This window comes from Garra rufa, chromosome 6, assembly GCF_049309525.1.
Source record: "Garra rufa chromosome 6, GarRuf1.0, whole genome shotgun sequence".
In the NCBI taxonomy this organism is placed as follows: domain Eukaryota; kingdom Metazoa; phylum Chordata; class Actinopteri; order Cypriniformes; family Cyprinidae; genus Garra; species Garra rufa.
The window spans coordinates 4733757-4757160 of record NC_133366.1 but is presented as its reverse complement, the minus strand read 5'-3'; the positions used below and the strand labels follow the sequence as shown (position 1 = coordinate 4757160).

The 23404-nt window shown below is 34.3% G+C and overlaps 1 protein-coding gene across 1 annotated transcript in view; it reads right to left on the bottom strand.

Moving 5' to 3' along the window:
• Positions 1–3934: 3934 nt before the first annotated feature.
• gcgrb (glucagon receptor b) overlaps positions 3935–23404 on the bottom strand; it is a 77451-nt gene continuing 57981 nt past the window's right edge. Inside the window, exons 5-16 of the mRNA XM_073841913.1 lie at positions 23166–23262; positions 22948–23055; positions 18955–19049; positions 18771–18877; positions 15852–16011; positions 14189–14348; positions 13761–13821; positions 9624–9693; positions 7652–7740; positions 7426–7570; positions 7252–7293; positions 3935–6413 (exon numbers count right to left, since the gene is read on the bottom strand). Of these exons, the coding sequence (XP_073698014.1) occupies positions 6054–6413; positions 7252–7293; positions 7426–7570; positions 7652–7740; positions 9624–9693; positions 13761–13821; positions 14189–14348; positions 15852–16011; positions 18771–18877; positions 18955–19049; positions 22948–23055; positions 23166–23262 (1494 nt within the window). The 3' untranslated portion in view covers positions 3935–6053. The remainder of the gene's footprint in view (positions 6414–7251; positions 7294–7425; positions 7571–7651; positions 7741–9623; positions 9694–13760; positions 13822–14188; positions 14349–15851; positions 16012–18770; positions 18878–18954; positions 19050–22947; positions 23056–23165; positions 23263–23404) is intronic.

The following is a 23404-nucleotide window of genomic DNA, read 5'->3' as shown; positions in this document are numbered from 1 at the left end:
TTGTGGTAAAGGGACAGCATGATGGGATGGTTGCCACAGTGTTGCAACTGTCCCTAACAGTGATAGCCATGATAAAATTGGTATATTAGCTTGACACAATATCATTGACACATGCTGGCTATGAATGAATGAATGAATGCTATATAAATGCATCATTCATTCATTCATTCATTCACATGCTGGCTATGCCTATTAGAAGCTCAGAACACACTGATTAAAATGTTGTTTTTACAATGCATCACACAAAAAACAAAGACACTATTACCAAAAACCTCATCTTTAAAAAAAAAAAATACTTTTTTTTACCAAGGAATTATTTTTGTAGTAGGAATGATCACATGTGGCTGATTTCTTCCAAGAAGTATGAGGGGCCAATAAAACATGTGCAGTATGAATATCATCTCTGTATATTATTCCTGATTGAAGAAATAGGCAATGTTGTAACTGTCTCTCCCCTAATTTTAATTTTTAGAATTGAAAAGATTTCAAATTGGCATATAATGCGTGTGTAAATGTCGCGTTTTTATATTAGTCACTTATTAAGAGATGTATTTCAGTTAGGCTACTCCCACAGAAGACTGCTGTGCTGTCTATCTAGTCGAGGCAGTTCGGATTTGGAACAAAGACAAAGACTCACCTCTTCAGTTCATTCACCAAGCTGAGGAGGTAAATACAGAGTGATACTGACAATTTAAACCTCCGACTCAAAGTCAACAAACAACGTATGTGAATGCGCTTCTCCCTCTGACCTATCGCAGCTCCTAACCGTGTTCATATGATCGTAATTTATAAACACAGGCATGCGCACACACACATTATCACACGTTTGCTTGATTATGTGCAGCCACAGGCCAAACAAACTGCTCATCATCAATTAAACGCTGCGTAAACATTGACAGATCGTTGAACAAACACATGGGAAATGAGAGTCAGTTGGAGTTTGTTTACGCAGCTCCTTGTGAAAGGACGATAAGAACCGGACAATAAATCAGACCACAAATGGAGGTTTTCACATACACACACATACTGAGGTAGAAAAAATAGGTCATAAGACAGACTTCCGGTGTTTACATGGTAAGCTAATTATTAGGCTATAAAGTACATTTACGTTTGCAATACGGCGGTCTGAGGCTTCACGTAAACAAAGTAAACCCTTTCAGTTATCCATGCCAATGTAGAAATGCTCTATTCACATATTCAGACATGAATCATTCCTCGAGTGAAAGTGTCAGTCCGATAACTGAGGCATAATCGGATTAATTCAGCAGCATCTAGCTGGCCAAGCGACCAGTTTAGAGTAAAATGAACCCGAAAATTAACGGATTAACTAGCTGACACCTTTGTTCTACAGAAGTGCATATTGTGAACAAATTTCATTTAAATCATATGGTAGAATGATAGACATACAACACTTACCGGAGTGATCACACTGACGAAATAAACAGGCACCGCTTGAGGCAACTCAAAGGCGAAGCGGGAGAAATTAAAATGACGTTAAAATCGAACTGCGCATGCGTATCCTTTATAATAACAATCTTTAACTTGAAAGCTGTCTCAACTTTAAATACTAATTTTGTCATATAAATTGGCCTAAAAGTTCATTTTATCTACTTTTTGAGATATTTGTTATCTTATTTTTCATGTTCAAATGAATAAACTTTAAATAATAAGTTTGTAATATAAAACGTAAGTTGGATTTTTTTTTTTTTTTACAGTGTACTGGAGTCTTAATGTTATTTATTATTTTAAAACAGGCTTCTCAAAAGTATTATTTTAAAGCCAGAACGCTTTATATTAAAAATTAAATAAATGAGTGCACCTTTTTATTACTAAAGATAAAAATAGAGCTTTTTTTTTCAGATTTACCTCTAAATGCATAGTTTGTGAGTTCTGATCATTATATTTGCATCATTGTTCGTTCTTTAGAGTCTAATTTGACAATGTGACAACATTAACCCAGATAACAAACTATAAAAATATGGGAACACACTGTTTTGAAGTGTTTCTAAAGCATTGCCATGTCATGTTCTCTTGTCTTGATTATAATGTTCTTTAAAGGTTGCAAAAACATTTGTAAGAATGCTCTACTAATTTTATTTAATCCAAAATATGATGTTATTTAAATATTTTATTTTAAAATACTAAGAACATTTAAATGGCCGGGTTTTATGTTGTGTATAACGCTGTAAAAAAAAAAAAAACGTTTCATACAATATTTGAACATAATGTTATTTTAAATGTATTAACCACAAATAATTAAACACAATAATGTTGTTCTAAGAATGTTTTCTCAATGTTACGACAACATACATCCAATATTAGGCCTAATACAAACTTTCTATAAACATTATTTTAAGAATGTTTTGTCCTAACATTTATATAACTTTTAAAAGATGTTACTGTGCACATTCCCATTAGCTGGGGGAAAAAATGTATCATTGTAATAAGCTAAATGTAAAATTGCATGACAGTGAAACCTAAATAACCAAGAGAGCTGTTGCTAAGTCTGAAGTTTATGTTGGAAGTTTCAGGTTAAGCATATTTTAAATGCTTTGCACTTTTTTGCTGGGCTGTACAGAAATGGGCTGTACAGAAATGCTCTGTTAAACTGCAAAGTGCTGTAGCATCCATTGTAACAAGACCATTTAAAATCAGGTGTGCTGATGTCAAGCACCGAGGTAAATGAAGGAATCCGAGGCATGTCTGCAGCCCCAGTCTGACTGCACAACAGAATATATCAGAATCTTTTGTAAATGACACACAATTACAATCCCAGAGTCATTCAGTGTCAAATTATCCATTCAGGGCCATAAAAGAAATGCTGTAGAAATGAAGATGGCGAGCTTAAGAAACATGGCTTTCTGTGATGGGAGAGCGATTTGATCAGACCATATGCTTGAGAAACATACATACTAAAATGGCTGCCTCATTAACAGAAATGACTGCATCATAAAGGGAGAGAGAATGTGCTTCCAGCAAATTACCTGAGAACAAAATTAATGAAGGGAGAATAATAGGTACATCCTTCACTTGGGCAGGCTTTTATTACATGCAAATGATATACTGTATATGTGACCCTGGACCACGAAACCAGTCTTAGTAGCAATAGCCAAAAATACATTGTATGGGTCAAAATTATAGATTTTTCTTTTATGCCAAAAATCATTAGCATATTAAGTAAAGATCATGTTCCATGAAGATATTTTTTAAATTTCCTACCATAAATATATCAAAACTTTTCCTTTTGATTCGTAATATGCATTGCAAAGAACTTCATTTGGACAACTTTTAAGGCAATTTTCTCAATATTTAGCTTTTTTTGCATCCTCAGATTCCAGGTTTTCAAATAGTTGTATCTCAGACAAATATTGTCATATATTAATACATAATGTTAATGCCCAAATGAGGGATGATTGAACGGATTTGTGAGTTGATGAAAAGCTATATTTTACCATCAATAATTGAAAACGCTTACCAAAAACACGTTAAATGTTAACTAAAAAGATATTTTGTTTATACATGTGTAACCACTAACCAACATCAGGAAAATCAGAGAACCATGAATATGTGAATGTTTCGTTAAACTATGGGAATATTTACTTGCAGGGGTTTTGAGCATTTTTTTTTTGCTAAAGATTTTGGTTTATAAAAAGTTCAGAAATCCCTGTTTTAAGTTATTTTATCTTACAATACCTATATTTAAGCGGTTTTGTGTAAGTGTGTGAGGGTGTTTTCTTGGCTAATCGATGTTTGATGGATGATATTTCAATGTCTGCAGTGGTAATAATGGCTGTGTTTGTGTATGTCTGTTGATTTATGGAGCAGACGTCCACAGTGGCTTCAACAAGTTCCCAGAGATCTCCAAATGAAACGGTCTTCATTCTACAGTAAATCAAAGCCATCCACAACGGACTAAACAGCCAGACTTGGGGAGTTTTATTTTTACAAGTTTCCTTTCGGGTTTCAGCGTTGTTTTTGCTCCCTCTTATTGCAGGCAATAACAAAATTGATTTACACACGTACTATAGTTCAACTCTTCCATACAAATTCTTTCCACAAAGCACAAAAACATTCAAATGATGCAGATTACAATCACATGACATCCAGGACTCCATACGAAGTTCCATCTTCATGATGCATTATTAATACGTTACTGATGCGTTTGTCCCCCTTTTCTAATGTCAACCATATAAGAATAGGAAATGTGGGGGTTCCGATTGGTCAATCCAGCAATACAGCCATTAATATAAATCTTCTAAATATGAACAGCTTTGACACAAAACACCTGCTCATCAAATCAGTGAGCATTTCTTTTTTTTTTTTTTGGTGCATACCAACTTCCTGTTATATTACACTAACACGTTGTTTTCCTTTTTTTTTCTTATTCGGTAGGTGTTTCTGTAAAAGCAATAATTCACTTAAGGCTGAGAATGCACAGCATACTGCGCTCAACGACATATAGTCATATATTATCAATGTATATTCATAAATATATTCATAACAGCCTCTCATACCTTCAGTAAATAATGCATCATGAACACGGAAAGCGTTTCAGTCTTATGTCTTATGTTACACCATTTTCACTCAAACACAATGATTAAGCACGTCATTTTTGTTTTTTAAGTAATGGTCTTGAACGCTGTTAGAGATCTTCCATAATCCCAGAAACCTCAGGAGGGAACCATAAAGAACATTCCCAAGCGCTCAGTTGAGCGCTGTTGTTTTTTTGTCCCGATGAATTGTGGGTAGTCTGTAAGAATGGCACTCCAATGAAGTGGGTGAACACGGTAACGTCACACTGTGCGCTTAAAAAGAAAACTTCCACTGAGGATCTGCTTGAATTTGACACCGTTTATTAAAGCACCTGGTCACGATACCAACCGAACACCCTACATGAAAGCGAGAAAGCAATGAGTTTCCTTTTCTTATGTTTGTGGTTAGCAGTCAGTAGAAATGGAGCTGAATTAAGGACACCTCATAGCTTATCTGCCACTGTGAGATGTTTTGGTGAGCGTTTCTTAAAGGGCAACTCTGTAAAAGTGGTTTTAACTTTTGAGTGGGTAAATAACCAAATGTTTTCATTGGTATTCATTGGATGCCTTCGCAGCGAGGCATAAAGACGTCTTCCAGACCCTTCATCCTCTCTGCTCCTCTTTGGTGGAATGAGCTGCCAACCTCCACCCGAGCTGCTGAGACCATCAAACCTTGCAAGAAGAACCTGAAGACACACATTTGATCTTTTCTGCATTTCTAGCTTGTTTTCTAATAAACCTTCCACTGAATACTGTGAACACTGTTGGCTCTGTAACAAATTATGATCCTCTATTGTAGGTCGCTTTGGGAAAAAAAAGTCAGCTAAATGCAAAAATGCAAATATAATTGGTAATTCCACCACAAACAAGCTATTCTGGGTGGTTTCCAGGTTGCAATTTCAACATAATTTCAGAGCCAGAAATGTTCATTGTCTATGTGACAATGATGTAAAAATGACAAAAATGTAAATCCTGTCAATTACTTAACCTCATGCCATATTCAATGAAATAATGAAATCCAAGACCTTTCTGACCCTCCATAGACAACAACGCAACTACCAGGCCCAGAAAAGTAATAAGGACATAGATAAATTAGTCCATGTGACATCAGTAGTTCAACCTTTTTTGAAGCTTTTTAATGAAGCTACCGAAATACTTTTTGTGTGCTTCTCATCCGTGTCAGTCTTCTTTTTTTGTCAGTCTTCGCCACACATTCATGAGAGCATGATAAGAAAAAGTAATGCAAAAACTTGTAATGCATTACTTATAAAAGTAACTTTCCCCAGCAGGACTGGTTTTCATCTGCAAAATTTGCCAAACAACGGTAAATGTGACTGCACCTTAAGAAGACACCAATAATTAATACTATTTGGTTATTTACCAACTCATGAGATAACTGCGGTTTGTTTTTAAAGGTTACTAGATCCACATATCCATGCTTTCTCACGATTGAGGCCTGTTTGGTATCACGAAGACCATATCTGGAATGTAACATCATCTCCATTGATCCATTGCTCAACATCAAACGTTGGTTTCTGTCACCATTGCTGAGCACTCACTGCTGAGGGGACGCTCTTCCAGACAAATGTCTTCCGTCAGAGAGCTGCAGTTACTGGCGCCCTCTTGTGGCTCGGAGGTCAACTGCAGACGCACACGTCCCCGGTTCCAGCTCGCTCCGTTCTGAAAGCCCGTCACCAGACGCTGGGACTCTGCCGAGGACGTGGCCGCCAGTTCTGGGGTTTCGGGACATTCGTGAGTCAACACCGGGGCCGTGCTGCCACTTTTGGCGTGAGGCGTTTGGCTGTGGGTGTGGCGGTACTCTTCCTCAATGTCCTTGCCTAGTTTCCACCTCTTCCACTTCTTCAGCATCTCGCTCTGGACCTGAAGAACCGGAGAAACACAGTATGTTGAGTCATACGACTATGTTTACACCAAAAGTGATACGATCAAAAAAAAAATAATAATAATAAAACCAAATGGCAAAAAAAATATGCATTAAATGCAGTAAATATGAAAAAAGGATGATTGTTCATAGTAGCCAGTGCAATTAGCAAGATTGAATAACTGACTAAATTGTGAAGAAAAAAAAAAAAAAAACGGAAACAAAATGAATAAAATCTATATAAATAAACAAGATCGGAAAAAAAAAATTACAAAGACACAACATGGAAAATATAAAAATAATATACAAAAAAACACAAGAATAAAGAAATATAATGATACACTAGCTGCATTTCCATTACAGATTTGCGCAAAACTTTGCCGATATTTTATAAATGTTGATTAAAAAGTATTGCGAAATGACTGCGTTTCCATTAACCGATGTTTTTTCCTACCGTGATAAGTCATGGCAATGGATTTTTGTGAGATTTGGGCTATATTTAAACGAATGTGACCTGTAAATGTAAATGTAAAAAAACAAAAAAGTTTCCATTGCTGTTTTGACTGGAAAATCACCTCATGCGAACTTAAAAACATTTTTGCAATATGTGGGAGTTTTTGCACAATTGACACGTTATTTTCAATTTGCAATTTCATTTTGCGCATTTTAAAGGGTAATGGAAACGCAGCTAGTGATACTAAAATAATACTATAGTCTTAAGTCATCGATCAAGTTCAATTTACAATTAGGTTTTATAAGCAAAAACCATTTGTGCGCTGTTACTTATAGATGCCATAGATCATGTGTAGTTGTGATTTTAAGTGATGCATCTCTCACCTCTTTGTTGACGAAGCAGTAAAGGATGGCCACGAGCAGACCCTACGATTACACACAACAACACACATGAACCTTAACCATCTGCTATCATCTCACAGCAGATACAATCCATCAGAGAACATCTCTGTAAACACTCTGATGATAACGGTGGGCGGGCGAGCTTCGCCCTCTGACCTGGAAGGAGCTGAACAGGAGGTCGTAGAAGAGGCGGATCAGCCTGAGAAGAGACTCCTTCGGCACGGACTCATCGATGACGAAGGTGAAGAGGATGGCGTGAATTCCCAGCAGAGGAATCAATGTGAGCGTGGATTTGGCCAGCCTGAGGAGAACGAACGAGAGAGAGAAACATTAAATGAGAGCACGAGCTCTGTTTGTGTGAAATGAAGAAGACAGTCTTTACCTGAACTTGTAGTCGGTGTACCTCATCTGATGCGCCTTCAGCTTGGACATCAGAATCTTTATTATACGAATGAATATAATGAAATTAATCTATTCCAGAAGGAAAGGAAGAGAGAGAGGTTAAAATCACTGGGACTGATATGATGTGTCATCCAATCTTTTTTAAGCTTTTTTTTTTTTTTAAGTACACTTGAAGGACCAGAATACAAATTTTGATCAATTTGATAATTTACTCACCCCTATGTCATTCAAATGTCCATGACTTTCTTTCCACAGTCGCAAAGAAATTAAGGTTTTTGAGGAAAATATTCCAGGATTTTTTTTTAATATAGTGGGCTTCAATGGTGGCCAATGGGTTGAAGGTCCAAATTGCAGTTTCAATGCAGCTTCAAAGAGCTCTACACGATCCCAGTTAAGGAATAAAATTAATCATTTTCTAACAAAAATTTTAATCTATATACTTTTTAACCATAAATGCACTAGCACTGCAATTGTACATACACGTCTTCACGCATAAAATTAAAAATGTCACACAGTTCTTTGTCTGTGTACTCATTTTATCCTCCAACTATTTTATTAATTTTTTTTTTACGTTTTTAAATTTTGTTTGAATGTTTGCTTTGTAAACACTGGGTCGGTACTTCCACCAACGTCCTTTGTACATGATAATGCAATGCATGAGGTTGAGCTAGTGCAAGATGAGCATTTGTGGTTAAAAAGTATATTCTTATTCCTATATTCTAAAAATTCTTTTTTTTTTTGGAAATGACCAGTTGTTTCACTAGATAAGACCCTTATTCCTCGGCTGGGATCATGCAGAGCCCTTTAAAGCTCCAGTGAAACTGCAGTCCCACTGATCCCCATGGGGTAAGTAAATTATCAGGAAATGTTTATTCATTTAATATAAGAAAAGCATGAATGCACAGAGTTATTAATTAATTAATTAATTAACAGTAAAGAGTACTAACCCCCTAATTATGGCCCAAACCCTGATAGCACATGTACATTTTGGAGATGTCTATATCTGCAAGAGGTAGTTTGCTCATCTGCAATATGTCTATTGGATGTTTCCTATCAGATGTCAAACAGATGTCTATTAGATGTCTTTAAGATGTTTATGATTTAGAATGTATTTAAAACTAACATCTCACAGACGTCTGCCAGATGTTTGTGCACAGCAGATGCTTTCCAGATCAAGAGATCTTTAACAGTCGTGCAGACGTATGTGTGCTATCTGGCAAGCCTCTAAAACAATCGACAAATACTAACTGGTCAGTGCATTTAATTCTGAATAATACATAATCAAACTGATTTGTTTTACAAACACTTTACTAAAAACAGAAATAATGTAGATTCACATATTGTATACAAAGCTATTCAAAAGCCTGTTTCTGCTAGTGTGCATGGCTGTTTTTAAAACAAGTGGTCAATAAATCATTTAGGTTGTGTAGAACCACCATTTCTGTTGTGATTGTTTTTATTGCTTTGTAAAGCCCCCGGAGCATTTTTCTATGCGTTAACGAGCGTGTCGAACAAACGTTCCATAACACGCAGAGTTCATGAGGCGTTCCTGAGCCCGAGGCGCTCACTGAACAGATGATATCAGCTTGATATCAGAATCATATTAGAGACTGCTTGAATCTCAATACTCCAGCCCATCCATATGCAACACACACAGCCACAGACACATGCATGGTTTCATTGTCATGTGAGGCTGCGGTTCTTTTAGTTTTAAACAGATTGAATGAGATCAGTTACAATGGCCCGTTCACAGCCAGAACAACAAAATTATATTGTTTTTAAAATCGCTCTAACTTTAAAAGAACAGCAAATTCCACACCACTATAATGATAATAGCACAGAGAAATGACAGCCAGTGAGAATACAATAGCAAAAGTGTCAGATGATGTATCTACAGTAATTAATATCTTTTTAATGTAAACAGGTCTTAAATCTGGGGTTGAGTCTCTTACCAAATATGCAAACAGAATGGGAGAGCGGATGATCCACCAGAAGCCCATGTTGATATTCCTTTCCCAGCATCTGCATGTGACGAAATACCATGATGCATCGATTTAAACATGTCAAAAAGTTAAACCTAATCCATCATTCATTTTTTTATAAACCTGCTGACACAGGAAATTGAATTTTCTGTTTAAAGTCAACCTGGAATGCATTTCACAATCTATTCTTCATACACACTTACAGCATGTGACACATTTCAGAATAAAACAGCACCTTTAATGAGAAACAACATCAATCCAAAGAGCAGAACTTTATTTTATCCATCGGGAATTGATCGGACGGTGAGAAAGAAAGTCGTTCCAAAGGCAGTGTGGGTTTAATTGTATTTGGATGAAAGATTGAGAAATAGTACACAATAAGTCAAGAAACAAGTAAACAGAGCGAGTTTAGATTTGATTTTATCCTGAAGGTGTATATGTGTGTGTGTCCTTTCCTAAACTGAGCACGGCTTAATCTTCTAAGTAAAAGAAGCATGTGTCTTTAATTAAGTGTTACCATGGCAACGATGTTATTTGAATACAGGAGGTTTTTCCTCAGCAGCTTAATGACTATTTCTAATAAATTACATCTGCGTGCATCTGCTTAAACCGTGATCTCATTCGTTTTCAGAGGTATTACGTTTTTCTGTTATAAAAAATATCTAAACCTACACAAATGTTTCTAAATCCCTGTAGACATGTCAGGACTGGAAGCATTTAACACAATCCCACAACGGGACTCTCATTTATTTATTCCAAGAGAGACTTTCATAAATGCCAAATTTATTTAGAAAAAATAAATTGTGACTTTTAAGAAATTTAAACAATAGATAGAATTTTGTGGCTTTACGATTGTGTCGCAACAAGTCATTGTAGTGCCTCACTGATCGTCTCTTCCTCTTTACAAGTTATTGCTTGAAATAAACATAACATGAACATGGAAAGGTGTATTTTTTCAACCCCGGAAAGTTGACAATATACAGCAGTTTTCAAGTTCAAGTCCACTGACTTTAATCTACTCTTCTGTCTGATCTGTTTGTCCGACCAAATGACAGATTTAGTGTAATAATTGGTCAGATCGCCTGTCAATTAAACTCTTGGCAAAGGGTTCTTTCTTTGTATCATTGAGATATTATTAGGGTTTTATTTTAATTTTAGTTAAAATACAGCAATTTGGCACTTCCCTATTTACTTTTGTGCCTTAATGTAAAAAAAAAAAAAATCATTTTTGTTATAATCAACAATTCAACAATTTGCCACAAGTGAATTTTAAGGGGAGACACTGCAGGCAAATTTTTTTTTTTTTTTTTTTTTTTCATGCACCTTTCAAGTTTGTGATTTTGGGCTTTTTGGTTTTTCATAACGTGTTTTTTTTTTTTTTTTCAGACTAGTAGAAAGAAAACATCCAAAATACACTGCTAAGTGTTTCTTTTATAGCACGTTATCTATTTGTGTCAATAGCTTTCAATTACAATGCATATTTTTAAAGGCAGTTTTCTTAAAATTTGTTTTTTTCTTCTACTCTGAGCCATAAATCTTCACTTCAGCACTTACACACACCAAACTTTACATTTGTATTCCTGTCTATATCCTAAAGGTTTTTACAGAGCGGTTTGTTCATATTTTATCCCTCAAAAAAAAAAAAAAAAAAAAAAAATTATATATTTATATATATATATATATATATAAAAACTATAGTTTACTGTTTTGTTTTGTTTTTTATTATATCATAATGAAAGGAGCTATGTAAAAACTCTTGACTCTAATATATCAAAAAAATAAATAAAAATAAACTGACCACATCCAGTGTTTAGATTTTTGTACCAGAAATGTATGGAAATTAGCGCATATTTCATTAAATAATACCTCATTTGCATATTTAAACCTAACATTTTAGAAAACGTGTAATACAAAAAATATGTGCAATTATCAAAGTAATCAATCAGCTTGGTAAGTAAGGTGATAATTAGTTTTTTACCCTATTCATATGCAGTGTCTCACTTTAATGCAGCTTAATTTCCACTGAATATGGAGTATGTCTTTAAAATCTGCACTTCTAAAGTTAGAGATACATAAATGTTGCCTTGAGTCACTGTAGCGCACAAAGAAGAAAACCAACAAGGAAACTAAAACTTATCACCCGTGGGTTATGAAATATGTTGTGTCACCTACTGAAGAATCAAATTAAACTCAAACAATAAACACAATAAACAGAAAGGCAAATAAAAGCGGGGAAATTATATTAGCTGCTTTACCGCAGGGTAGAAAAGTAGAAAGACCAAAAACAGACGTGATGAGAGAGACAAAACGACACCTTCATCACTACTTTACACTCAAACACCAACTCATCATCATTATCATCAAGAGAGCACCTGATTGGTGAAGAGGAAGGGGGCGTGTCTAAAGTCACAGAAGACCAACTGCACTTTTATCACGCTGGTTCACACATGTGTAAGAGTTTCTCATATCGGTGTGTATTATTTAAGAGCAATGAGCCGCTTTATGACTCTTTTCACCTGCTTTTAGTCGGAACATGAGCGTACGGGGAGATCAGCGGTGTTAACGCCTCATGAAGAGCTAATAGTTTCACAGACTAACGCTTTTATCCCTCTATATCTGTATCGACCCCACACAAACTCATTCCCTATCTGTCAGCACATCAGGATTTACTGTACAGGTCAAGGGTTTAGGGACAAACACAATAATACAATATACATAATTATTATATTATAATTGTTATTACATACCAAAATAAATAAATAAATGAATAAATTATAGATGCATATATATTTTTTTTCTGAAATTAAGATTTATGCATTATCTGAAAGCTGAATAAATAAGCATATATATATATATATATATATATATATATATATATATACACATACATACATACATACAATTACTGATGGATTTATTTATGTTTAATGTTTTTTGTTAAAGAAATTAAAGACAGATCAAAATAACTGTTAGTTGTCGCCCTAGAATATTACATTAAAAAATATTTATTGGTAAGACAAAATATAGCATTAATTTGACCCTAATTTTCTGTACATATTCTATATATAATGCAGATATTTATTCGATATGCACTGTTGTTTAAGTAATCATAGTTTGTATAAACATTTTTGTTTTTAATTTTTCTATTTTTAATTTATAATTTTAATAATTCATGCATGCATTTATTTATTCATTTAGTTATTTTCAGTTTTAGTTTTAGTCCTGCACATCAAATTAAAGTAGCTGAACTAAAGTAAGTTTAGTTTCCTAAATATTTTATTTCTGTAAAAAAATATTTTAGTTCAAGTAACTTTTTTTATGGTTTTAATTTAGTAATATTCCTGCTGTCACCTATAGTAAAACATTAAAACCTTTTTAATGACAATCATTCTCAATGTAAATCAGGCAATATGCATGTTTATATACAGTAGCCCCAAAATTTATATGGACATTTCAGTCACAAAATAAAACTCGATTGTCACTGCATTAGGTACTAAATGTGACCCTGGACCACAAAACCAGTCATAAGGGTCAATTTTCTGAAATTGAGATTTATGCATTATATGAAAGATGAATAAATAAGCTTTCCATTGGTGTGTGGTTTTGGTGTTTGAATAGCATATAATTAGGCTGAGACACAACTATTTGAAAATCTGGAATCTGAGTGTGCAAAAAAAAAAAAAAGAAAATCTAAATATTGAGAAAACTGCCTTTAAAGTTGTCCAAATAAAAAGTTCTTAGCAATGCATTTTACTAATAATACAAAAATAAGTTTTGATATATTTATGGTAGCAAATTTTGATATCTTAATGATTTTTGGCATAAAAGACAAAAATGAATGATAGATCAATTTAACCATGCTACTTAAGACTGGCCACAAATATGACCCCAAGTATTTATTTAAAAAATAAATAAATAAATAAATAAATAAATAAAAAAGCAAGTAAGCATTTGACAAAAAGACATCAGTTGAGTTTGATTTCCATTAAAGATCAAATCAAAGACACTGAGCAAAAAATGTCTATGATATCTAATGCAAGTGTGACAAAGGTGTTCAAATACTTTTTGAAGCCGCTGTTAGTCAAAGTTAAAGGAAAGGAAACATACTCTTCATTTTCATACAGGTATTTGACTGTCATCCAAGGCAGCACAAATATGAGCGGCGCACCTGCAACACAAGACAGACAAAATCACCGGACTATCAATCTGTCAATCAAAACCTTCATCAGCTCATTTGTGATCAGAAACCCTCCTTCCTTCTGACTTCTGGCAAGTTTGTGATCCTGAATAAACTGTTTTAAGCTTCTTCAAAGTCAGTCGCGTTTACGCTTCTGAAACACTACATCAGAAACACTTCAAACTGCTCGGGGTGTTTTCTCAAGCGACTCATGGCGAATGTGAAAATGTTGTTTTGTGGCCTTTCTTTGTGCTAATTCTGAGAAGATCAGACTTCAATTATGAGAAAAACTCTCACAGACAAAGGAGCTTCTGAAAGGATGTAATTATGAATGATTGCGTGCTCATGCCTCACGCACCCCAGCCGATGCAGAGGTAAATGTAGAAGTAGTTCCTCTCGGAGAAGACGGTGGTGACCAGCAGGCTGTGCAGATACAGACCCTCCACCAGCAGCCAGTAGTTGTTGGCCATTACGCTGTACTGCATCATCACCATCGCAGCACGACAACCGCTCAGCGTCTGAGGAACGAATACACAAACATGCAAATATAGCCTCTGAAATACAACTATTTGAACATCTTGAATCTGAGAGTGCAAAAAAGAAGGAAAAAAAGAAGAGAAAATTGCCTTTGAAGTTGTCCAAATCAAGTTCTTAGCAGTGCATATTACTAATCAAAAATTAAGTTATGATATATTTATGGTAGGAAATTTACAAAATATCTCCATGAGCTTTGCTTAATATCTTATTGATTTTTTGAAAAATCAATCATTTTGACCCATACAATGTATGGCTATTGCTACAAAAATATATAATGTTATATATAACAGAATTTGGAATAACTTTTTTTTTTTTTTATAATTGATAATTGTTCTGTAATTAATAAAATATTAAACTTATTTACAAAAACTGATTATGTTTAGTTCTTAATGTAATTACTCAGAGACCTAATTGATATGTTTATAGATGCAGGCCTAGAATATTATATTTATTATATTATATTATATTATATTATATTATATTATATTAAATTATATTATATTATATTATATTATATTATATTATATTATATTATATTATATTATATTATATTAAAATTACATATAACAGATATAAATCACTTTATACCAGATTATATATCAGATTAATTCATTTGCCTTAATAGTGATTAGAAAACAACTGGAAAAAATAAAATAACCTTTAAAATTTATGAAAATTATTTACATGTCAGCCTGAAACAAAAATTACATCTTTTCAAATGCTTAATTTAATTCCATTTTTAATTTAATTTAATTTAATTTAATTTAATTTTATTTAATTTTGTTTTATTTTATTTTATTATTATATTTTTTTTTTCCCAGGTGCCTTCTAATCACTCTTTTGGAAAATTAGTGATATATGTCCAAAATATATGTTTTTTTTATTCTTATTGATGTTGTATTTTAACATATGACACACTTTGCAGTAAAGTTATTCAAAATGATTTTAAATGTTTTTACTAAAATGTATTTGATCTTATTTATCTTACTGTAAATACCATTTATGTGCTCAGCATTTTTTTTAAATCAATCATCCAATCAATCAATCAATCAATCAATACAGCTTTTCTTGATTAATTCACTACGATAAGCATTTGCTTTGACTTACATCAAAATCTCTCCATCATATATTTATTTGCACAATTTCTCATTTTATTCATTCATACAAGTTTTTATCAGCTTCCAACTTTTTAGTTTCTCAATATATGTGCAGTTGAGAGTTTCGGACTAGCAGCATTTGGCTGGTAAATCGCCCGCCCCCCAATCTGATGCATTTTCAAAATTAGCAAGATCCAATCTGATTGGCCATCTTTACACAATGCAAGCCAACATCTGCCAGGAAACAAGGTTGTTTATAGAACGACTCTGAGGGAAAGATATTTAAAGAGCTTTATCTGAGTCGCATGCAGTGATAAACAAGTGTCCTTGAACACACCTCTACTTTCTTCCTCTAGATTTCTGCCTATTGTAAAGGGTGATGTGTACCTGAACGCTGACCCAGCGCTGACCCTGGAAGTGATGCGGGCCGCTCTGGGCGCTGTTCATCTGGTCCAGCAGTGCATCTTTGACGAGGATGGAAAGAGCGCGCAGGATGAAGGAGCCGAACAGATTCATGTGGATGTTGTTCCTCATGCAGTGCAGCTTCCTGTTGGAAAATCAGACGCCGATGTGAAGACTGATTTGTGTGTGATCAGCATATGTAATCTGGATCATGTAATCAGATTCCAAAAATGAAACACTCGTTATTAAAATACATTGTCATGCTGGCAAAAAGAACGGTATGGACACAGACTAAATTTAAACTACAAGCAAGTGAAAAATGCCAATGTTTTGGTCGAATTTGAATATTCATATCATGACATGTGCAATATAATTTTCAAACCCATGCTGATAAAATCAAAACAATTGTACTGACTGACATTTGCAAAGTTTGTATGCATCTTTGCAAAATGGCCTTTCTTAATAATGTGTAGGTTAGCAAGTTTTGCAGCTAAAGTAAACATTACAGCTGGTCATCCCACGGCAGAGAGGGGCGGGGCGAGCAAAGCTCATTAGCATTTAAAGGAACATGCAACAGAATAGCTCGCTCTAAAAAGAGCTGATTTTGACAAGGTAAAAAGAGTGTTTTTACACTACCATTGAGAATCTTTAACCAAAGTATGTTATAGACTTAAGATCCTAAAGAATTATATCAACTTGTGGAAAATGGGCATCTGATGACCCCTTTAAGTCTTACTATTTAAATGTTTGTTTGTTTTTCTTATGTCAGATATGCATGTATGTACCAGGAGCACCTTAAAACAAATTCCTTGTGTGTTTGTGCACACGCGTGTTGGCGAATAAAGCTAATTCTGATTCTGAACATTTAGTTAGAGCTTGAGAAAAATCTGATGTGCAACATTATATTAGATCTATGCATTACAGTTGGTCTTAATATAGATCTGTCTCCTTGTTAATCAAGCATTTAAATAAAAGACGGAATCACTCGCTGCTCTTGATTGAACTACTGTAATGCTATTTGCATTTTTGATAACAAAGATAAAATAAAAATAGCTACATTGTGATTGATAATATTGTAATTATAATTAAGAACTGAAGGGAAATATGCAATGTCGCGTAGTGAATTTGCTTTGGAATCTCAAAATCAACTCTGCTGACTCTGTCGCCTTCAAACGGCTATAGCTCAGTCATTTTTGTCATGTGTCATTTTGAAGGTGTTTTAATGGAGAATAAAAAATGAAAACATAAAAAAAAATAACTCATTTTTTAATATTTGCTCATTCCGACTCATTTTGCCAGCTTGGGTCACAATACCTGTAAACAGACTACAATTAAATTTTTTATATATTTATATTTTATATTTATTTATTTAGCAGACGCTTTTATCAAAATATGAGGAATACAATGAGCAACTTATCATGAGGCATTAACACGAGAAGTGCTAGCAATACAAAGTTTCAACATTGTCCAGAAAAGTACAAGCCAGAACGAGGAGGTCTAGAGGAATAGTGAAAGCTAAAAAGGGCTATTCATTCATTCATTCATTCATTCATTCATTCATTCATTCATTCATCCATCCATCCATCCATCCGTTCATTCATTCATTCATTCGTTCATCCGTTCATCCACTCATTTATTCATTCATTCATTCATCCATCCATTCATTCATTCATTCATCCATCCATCCATTCATCCGTTCATCCGCTCATTCATTCGTTCATTCGTTCATTCGTTCATCCATCCATCCATTCATTCATTCATCCATCCATTCATCCGCTCATTCATTCATTCATTCATCCATCCATCCATTCATTCGTTCATTCATTCATTCATTCATTCATCCATCCATTCATTCATTCATTCATTCAGCAGGGTGTTATGCTCACAGAAGAGATGAGATCTCAGTTGCTTCTTAAATATTGTTAGGGACTCCACAAGTACAGATTAATTTATATGATTAATATTCACAAAATGGCATTAAATTATCTATAATTAATTAATTTTTGCTAATTCTTCTTTTTTATCTTTTAAATTCTAAAAAAAAGTCTATTTATTGTGCTTTGTGGAACTACACACACAGATTTGCCAGTAGTCAGGCAGCTATAATTACACTAAAAAAAAAAAAAAAAAAAAAAAAAAACCTGATGATTCAAAACATTCAAAAATAGTTAAAAGTTAACTATTAAAAAATAACAGCTGAACATAAGTTCACAAATTATACTGTGACTAATCATTTTTGTAATAAATGTAAAATGCTTAAAAACACTTGAGGAGATTCATACTTGGGTTTAATAAACAGAATATTGATTACACTGATAATGTAAAAATATTAAATCTTTTTTTTTTTGAGGCACACTGAGTACGAAATGCTTTGCAAGTCAAAAAATAAAATAAAAATACAACCTCACATTATGTCAATTGAGTTTACACACCGTCTCCAAAACAGTCATTCATCATAAAAAAAAAATGGGATCAGTTTCAATTTTCTGCATTTTCGCATGCGTAACAAGCATTTTCAAAGGAAAGTATGACGAATATGAAAAAATCGAGAAAAAACGAAAGCAGAAAATTGTATGTGCATTGACCTTAATTGTGTAAGTAATGTTAATTTACCAAGAAAATGTGTCTGGGATATAATTTACATTTGTTACCAAAAATAAATAAATAAATAAAAACTTTGAGGACTTTTACATTTTTAAGTCAATCTGGTTCAACATTATCCTATTTAAATTAATGTGACAGGTTAAAACTAAACTATGAGTAATCTAAAAGTAACCCGATTTTATTACCTACAATGTGTGATGCAATACATTACATAACTATCTACAACTTTCGTCAATTTGTTTTGAGTGTTGAATTACAGTTTGTGATCAGGTTTGTGTGTTTGGTATGTGCTGTATTTACCTGAAGGCGATCAGGATGGCCAGCGCGAGAGTTAGTGCTGTCAGAGACAGCGAGTATCCGACGGTGTACATGGCTCTGAACTTGCTGAGGATCTGACCGTACTGCTTCTTCACACAAACAGACAGAGAAAGGTCAGCTGAGCGTTAGCGTCTTCGCTCAAAAACAGCATTGCATCTCGTCTCACCTGCCCAGGGTCATCCTGCTCACACTCGCTCGTGTTTTTCCCATGAGCCCATCTGCCGTCGGTGCCACACACACGGTACACCAACCCCTGATGAACTGCCACAAAAGACAGTGACAAAACACACAGATTACCATTATGTAGTTTTTCTTTTTTACTAATTTGCATACAAAGTGTGCATGTACACACTACTTTTATAAATATTTTGGAGTAATAAAGAGATCATCATCATTGTTGTTATTATAAACTAAAACTAAATTTTTTTTAAAAAAATTAAATAAAGCTGATTTATCAAAAAAAAAAAGCTTAAGCACTAAAATCGTAAAAAAATGAATTAAAGTAAAATAACTATATAAAACCACAAAATAAAATTACTAAAACTAAAAGTGAAATTAAAATGAAAACTGAAAAATGACAATAAAAGCTATTTTTAAATATGATTAAATACTATAATAGTATATAAATATTAAATTAACACTGAAGCAAATCAAATTACTTTTTTATTAAAACTAATAAAAATAAAAATAACAAGGCACATAACACAACTAAAAAGAGGAAACACAGAAATAAAAGCTAATTCAAAACATAGTTAATACTAAAATACTGTATAAAAATACTACTATAACAGTTACCTTATATGCATAGATAGATAAAAACAGAGCATTTGATGGAAAATATATGTTTTTATTCACATCACGTCATGAAACCACTGTTATTTAGTATAATTTTGACCATTTTTTTACAATTTGAATGTTTATTTTCGTATTTTCTGTCTTTATTTTCATTTTAGTTAAAATGTTAGTATTTTTTTCCACTTTTCTAATTTCAAACATTTGTATACATCTACATGCATTTTTATTTTATTTTAGTTAGTTATACATTAAGTTGAACTAAATGAAAATGAGAATGGTGTATTTGATAACTATAGCTGAAATAAAATAACTTTAAGTGTGTGTGTGTGTGTGTGTGTGTGTGTGTGTGTGTGTGTATGAAAATATATATAAATGCATTGCTAAGTACTTAATATAGACAGCTTTAAATGCAATTGTCTCACTCTTTTGATTTTTCGCACCCTCAGATTTGCAAATCGCAGTGAAAATAATGTTGATACATACATTTAAAAAAAAAAAAAACAGACCCTGATGACTGCTTTTGTGGTCCAGGGTCACATATATATTATTTTTTTTATGGTTTTAATGAACTATAATAGTCCTACATTAAACTGTGAGTTTCAAAGATGGCAGTCTTACTATGTTTTTCCTGTTACACATTCACGCTGTAGGTTATTAGATGACAGACTTCCACCTGACTCCTGGTAATGAGCTGATATTTCCTGTTAAGAGTTGAGATGTCATTCATCTGTCTTATGCAGACAAAAGACATTTCTCTTGGGTGTAAGTCAGAGATGAGTGAGAAGGAGGATGCTGTTCTTGTCGTCTTCATCGTCTTATTATTCTGAAGTGAGAACTACAGAGTGTGTGACTTTTACAAGAGCGTCTGAGAGCTTGAACCTGAGCGCGAGTTTGGTGGAATCTGTCATTAAAAGCCCTTCATGTCTTTAATGAGTCCTGTATGGCATGTATAACGTCCGTATGCAGCGTTTGCAGGTCTGGGAGCTGCAGTCGGCTGAAAGCAGTCATTTATTTCAGCAGTCTGACAGGTAAATGAGAGCGTCACGCATCAGTGGATGTTTAATTCTATCTTCAGGAGTTAAAAACGCTCTGATGCGTTTCTTATATTTCTCTGGCCGATGCAGCTGTGTCCTGAAGCACTGTATTATATCATTCCCGTCACAGTTCAGCATTAACATGCATTTAAATTGGACAGATAACAGAATACATTTCACCCTGTTTGGCTGGGATCAAGTAGAGCCCTTTGAAGCTGCATTAAAACTACATTTTTAACCTTCCATTCGTTGAACACCATTGAAGTCCACTGTATAAAGAAAAATCCTAAAATGTTTTCCTCAAAAAAAGCAATTTCTTTGCGACTGAAGAAAGAAAGACATGAATATCTTGGATGACATGGGGGTGAGTAAATTAAAACAGATTACATGCAAAAGGTATTACAGATACGAATCCTATTAAGTCTTTATTTTATTTGGGGGTGCACTAGAACAAGCTTGGTGGTTTGAAAAGCGCATTATTTTTCACATTGTTTACAATATTACAATAGCTTTCTCCCCAGGCTGGCACAAATGGCTCAATTAGTTCTGGGTTTAATAAAGGTCCGCCTTCCGAAAAAACGAAATGTGTTGTGATTGGTTAGCAGTCCCACTGCTAGATTAAAGCGATTCTTACATTTTAATTATGGATTTTTTTTTTCTTAGAAAATCACATCAGATCACTTAAGGATGCATGGAGGGTGAGTAAATAATACGTTAGAGCAGTGTTGTACCTATCATCAGCCTGTGAGATCGCCTATACGCAATATTAACATTAGTGTGCTAATTTATTTAATTATTCACTTGCTCGAAACCATAAGGCTAGTGAAGCTATCTACACTACATGATGAATAAATCTCTTACCACACACTGCACATGTCTACGGCACGGCTCCGACACAACCACCAATGATCGTCACTTTAGTCAATGCTTGTGTTTACATCAGCTGCAGCTGCGCATGTGTTTGGACCCTCTATACCGCACACATCAACGGCGCAGCTCCAGCATGGCTACCAGAGCAGTTAGCGGACACCTTAGTCAATGCTTGCGTTTATACCAACCATTCTGCGGCTCATTGAAGCATCCAAGAAGTGGCTGTCCATGCTACATCTCTAAAGTTATGAGAATCCCCCACCTTGTCCCTTCCCATCCGCCAACGATTTGAATTTCCATAGGCAGGATTTATTTGAATGATATTCTAATGGACATAATGGATAACAAACGCTGTAGTCCAAAGTAGTGTTGCTTTCGTCAATGAAAATTATGACTAAATATCGTCGTCAACGAACCTTTATCACGTGACGAAAACTAGACGGGACGAAACGAAAATGCTGGTCATGTGACGATGACTATAATTAAATGTTTAATGCAATATCGTTGACGAATAAAAACGAGACTAAATGTGGTTTACAAAATAAAAACTATGCTAAAATGTCTCCTCATTTTTGTTGACGAAAGCGAGACGAAACGAAATGTTATAACCTAACGTTAGATTGATTCGCGCATGCCCAGTAGCCAGAGCTGTATCCCTTCTAGCCTAAATCGCAGGCGACGTCACTTTCTCAAGCCCGACTCGCGTCATTATCTAGAAGACGACTACAAACGAAGTTAAGTCTGAAAGAGATAAACGGACCGATGGCCGGCCAGCTGTGGTTCGTCTTTGGGAGAAAAAGAAGAAACGACATTTCTTCGAAGCGTTCCCCTCAATTCTATCGTAAAAAGGTTCATTATTCAAAGTTTTTCAACATGATGTACACTAATGACATCTTGTGGTCAAAGGTGGAAAAAGTTTATTTTGCGTCCCAGATGCCCAAGCGATATTTGGACAGTTGCATAAAATAGATCACTTTGTGCTACGAAAACCATAAGAAATATTTTACTTACACAATGTAAAAATTAATTAATCTGTAAATAAACGTATAAAATTATAAGCATGTTTCGAGTTGGCATAGATGATCAAAGTAAATTAAGAATATTGTTAAGCTGACTAAATGTCATCAGTTTTCGTCGACTAAAACTAGACGAAAATAGTCATGGGTAATTCTGACTAAAATAAGACTAAAATGCTCAGACTTTTAGTTGACTAAAACTTGACTAGACTAAAAAGAGTATGAACGTGACTAAAACTAATAAAAACTAAAATGACAGCTTCACACAAAGACTAGACTAAAACTAAAATTAAAACCGGCCGCCAAAAACAACACTAGTCCAAAGGAGCCATTCGTAGTAGTTCTTGAAAAAAGATTTTTCAAGAACACACCACACACTGACTAAAATTCAAAAAGTGAAAAAGCATAATAGGACCCCTTTAAGAATTACTCTTAGTGCTTTACCTTTCCGGTACCAGGGCAGGTACCACGGGCAGGACACATTAACCGTGGTGCCTGGTGATCCATCGGGCCAACACACGTACTGATCAAACGTCCTGTTGCACACCGACCCTGAAACAGACACACTTTAGCTGTGATGCACACACTAGTGCACCACACACTGCACAGCACATATACTGAGACACAGCAATCAGCATTCAGACGACAGTAGCGAGTCTGACCTGAGGCCGGCGGTGTGCTGATGAAGCTCTGAATACACTCATTTGTGTAGATCCTCCATTGTTCCTGCAGCAGCTTCAGAGATTTTCCAGAAGACACCTACAAACACAAGATCACTTCAAACATGAGCTTTAACACACTAAACACTGACAATCAATTAAATGAAATATAAATGAAATATATACATTTCATTTAATTCAATAATATGTTTTTTTTTTTTCAATTCATTATTCTTTATTGG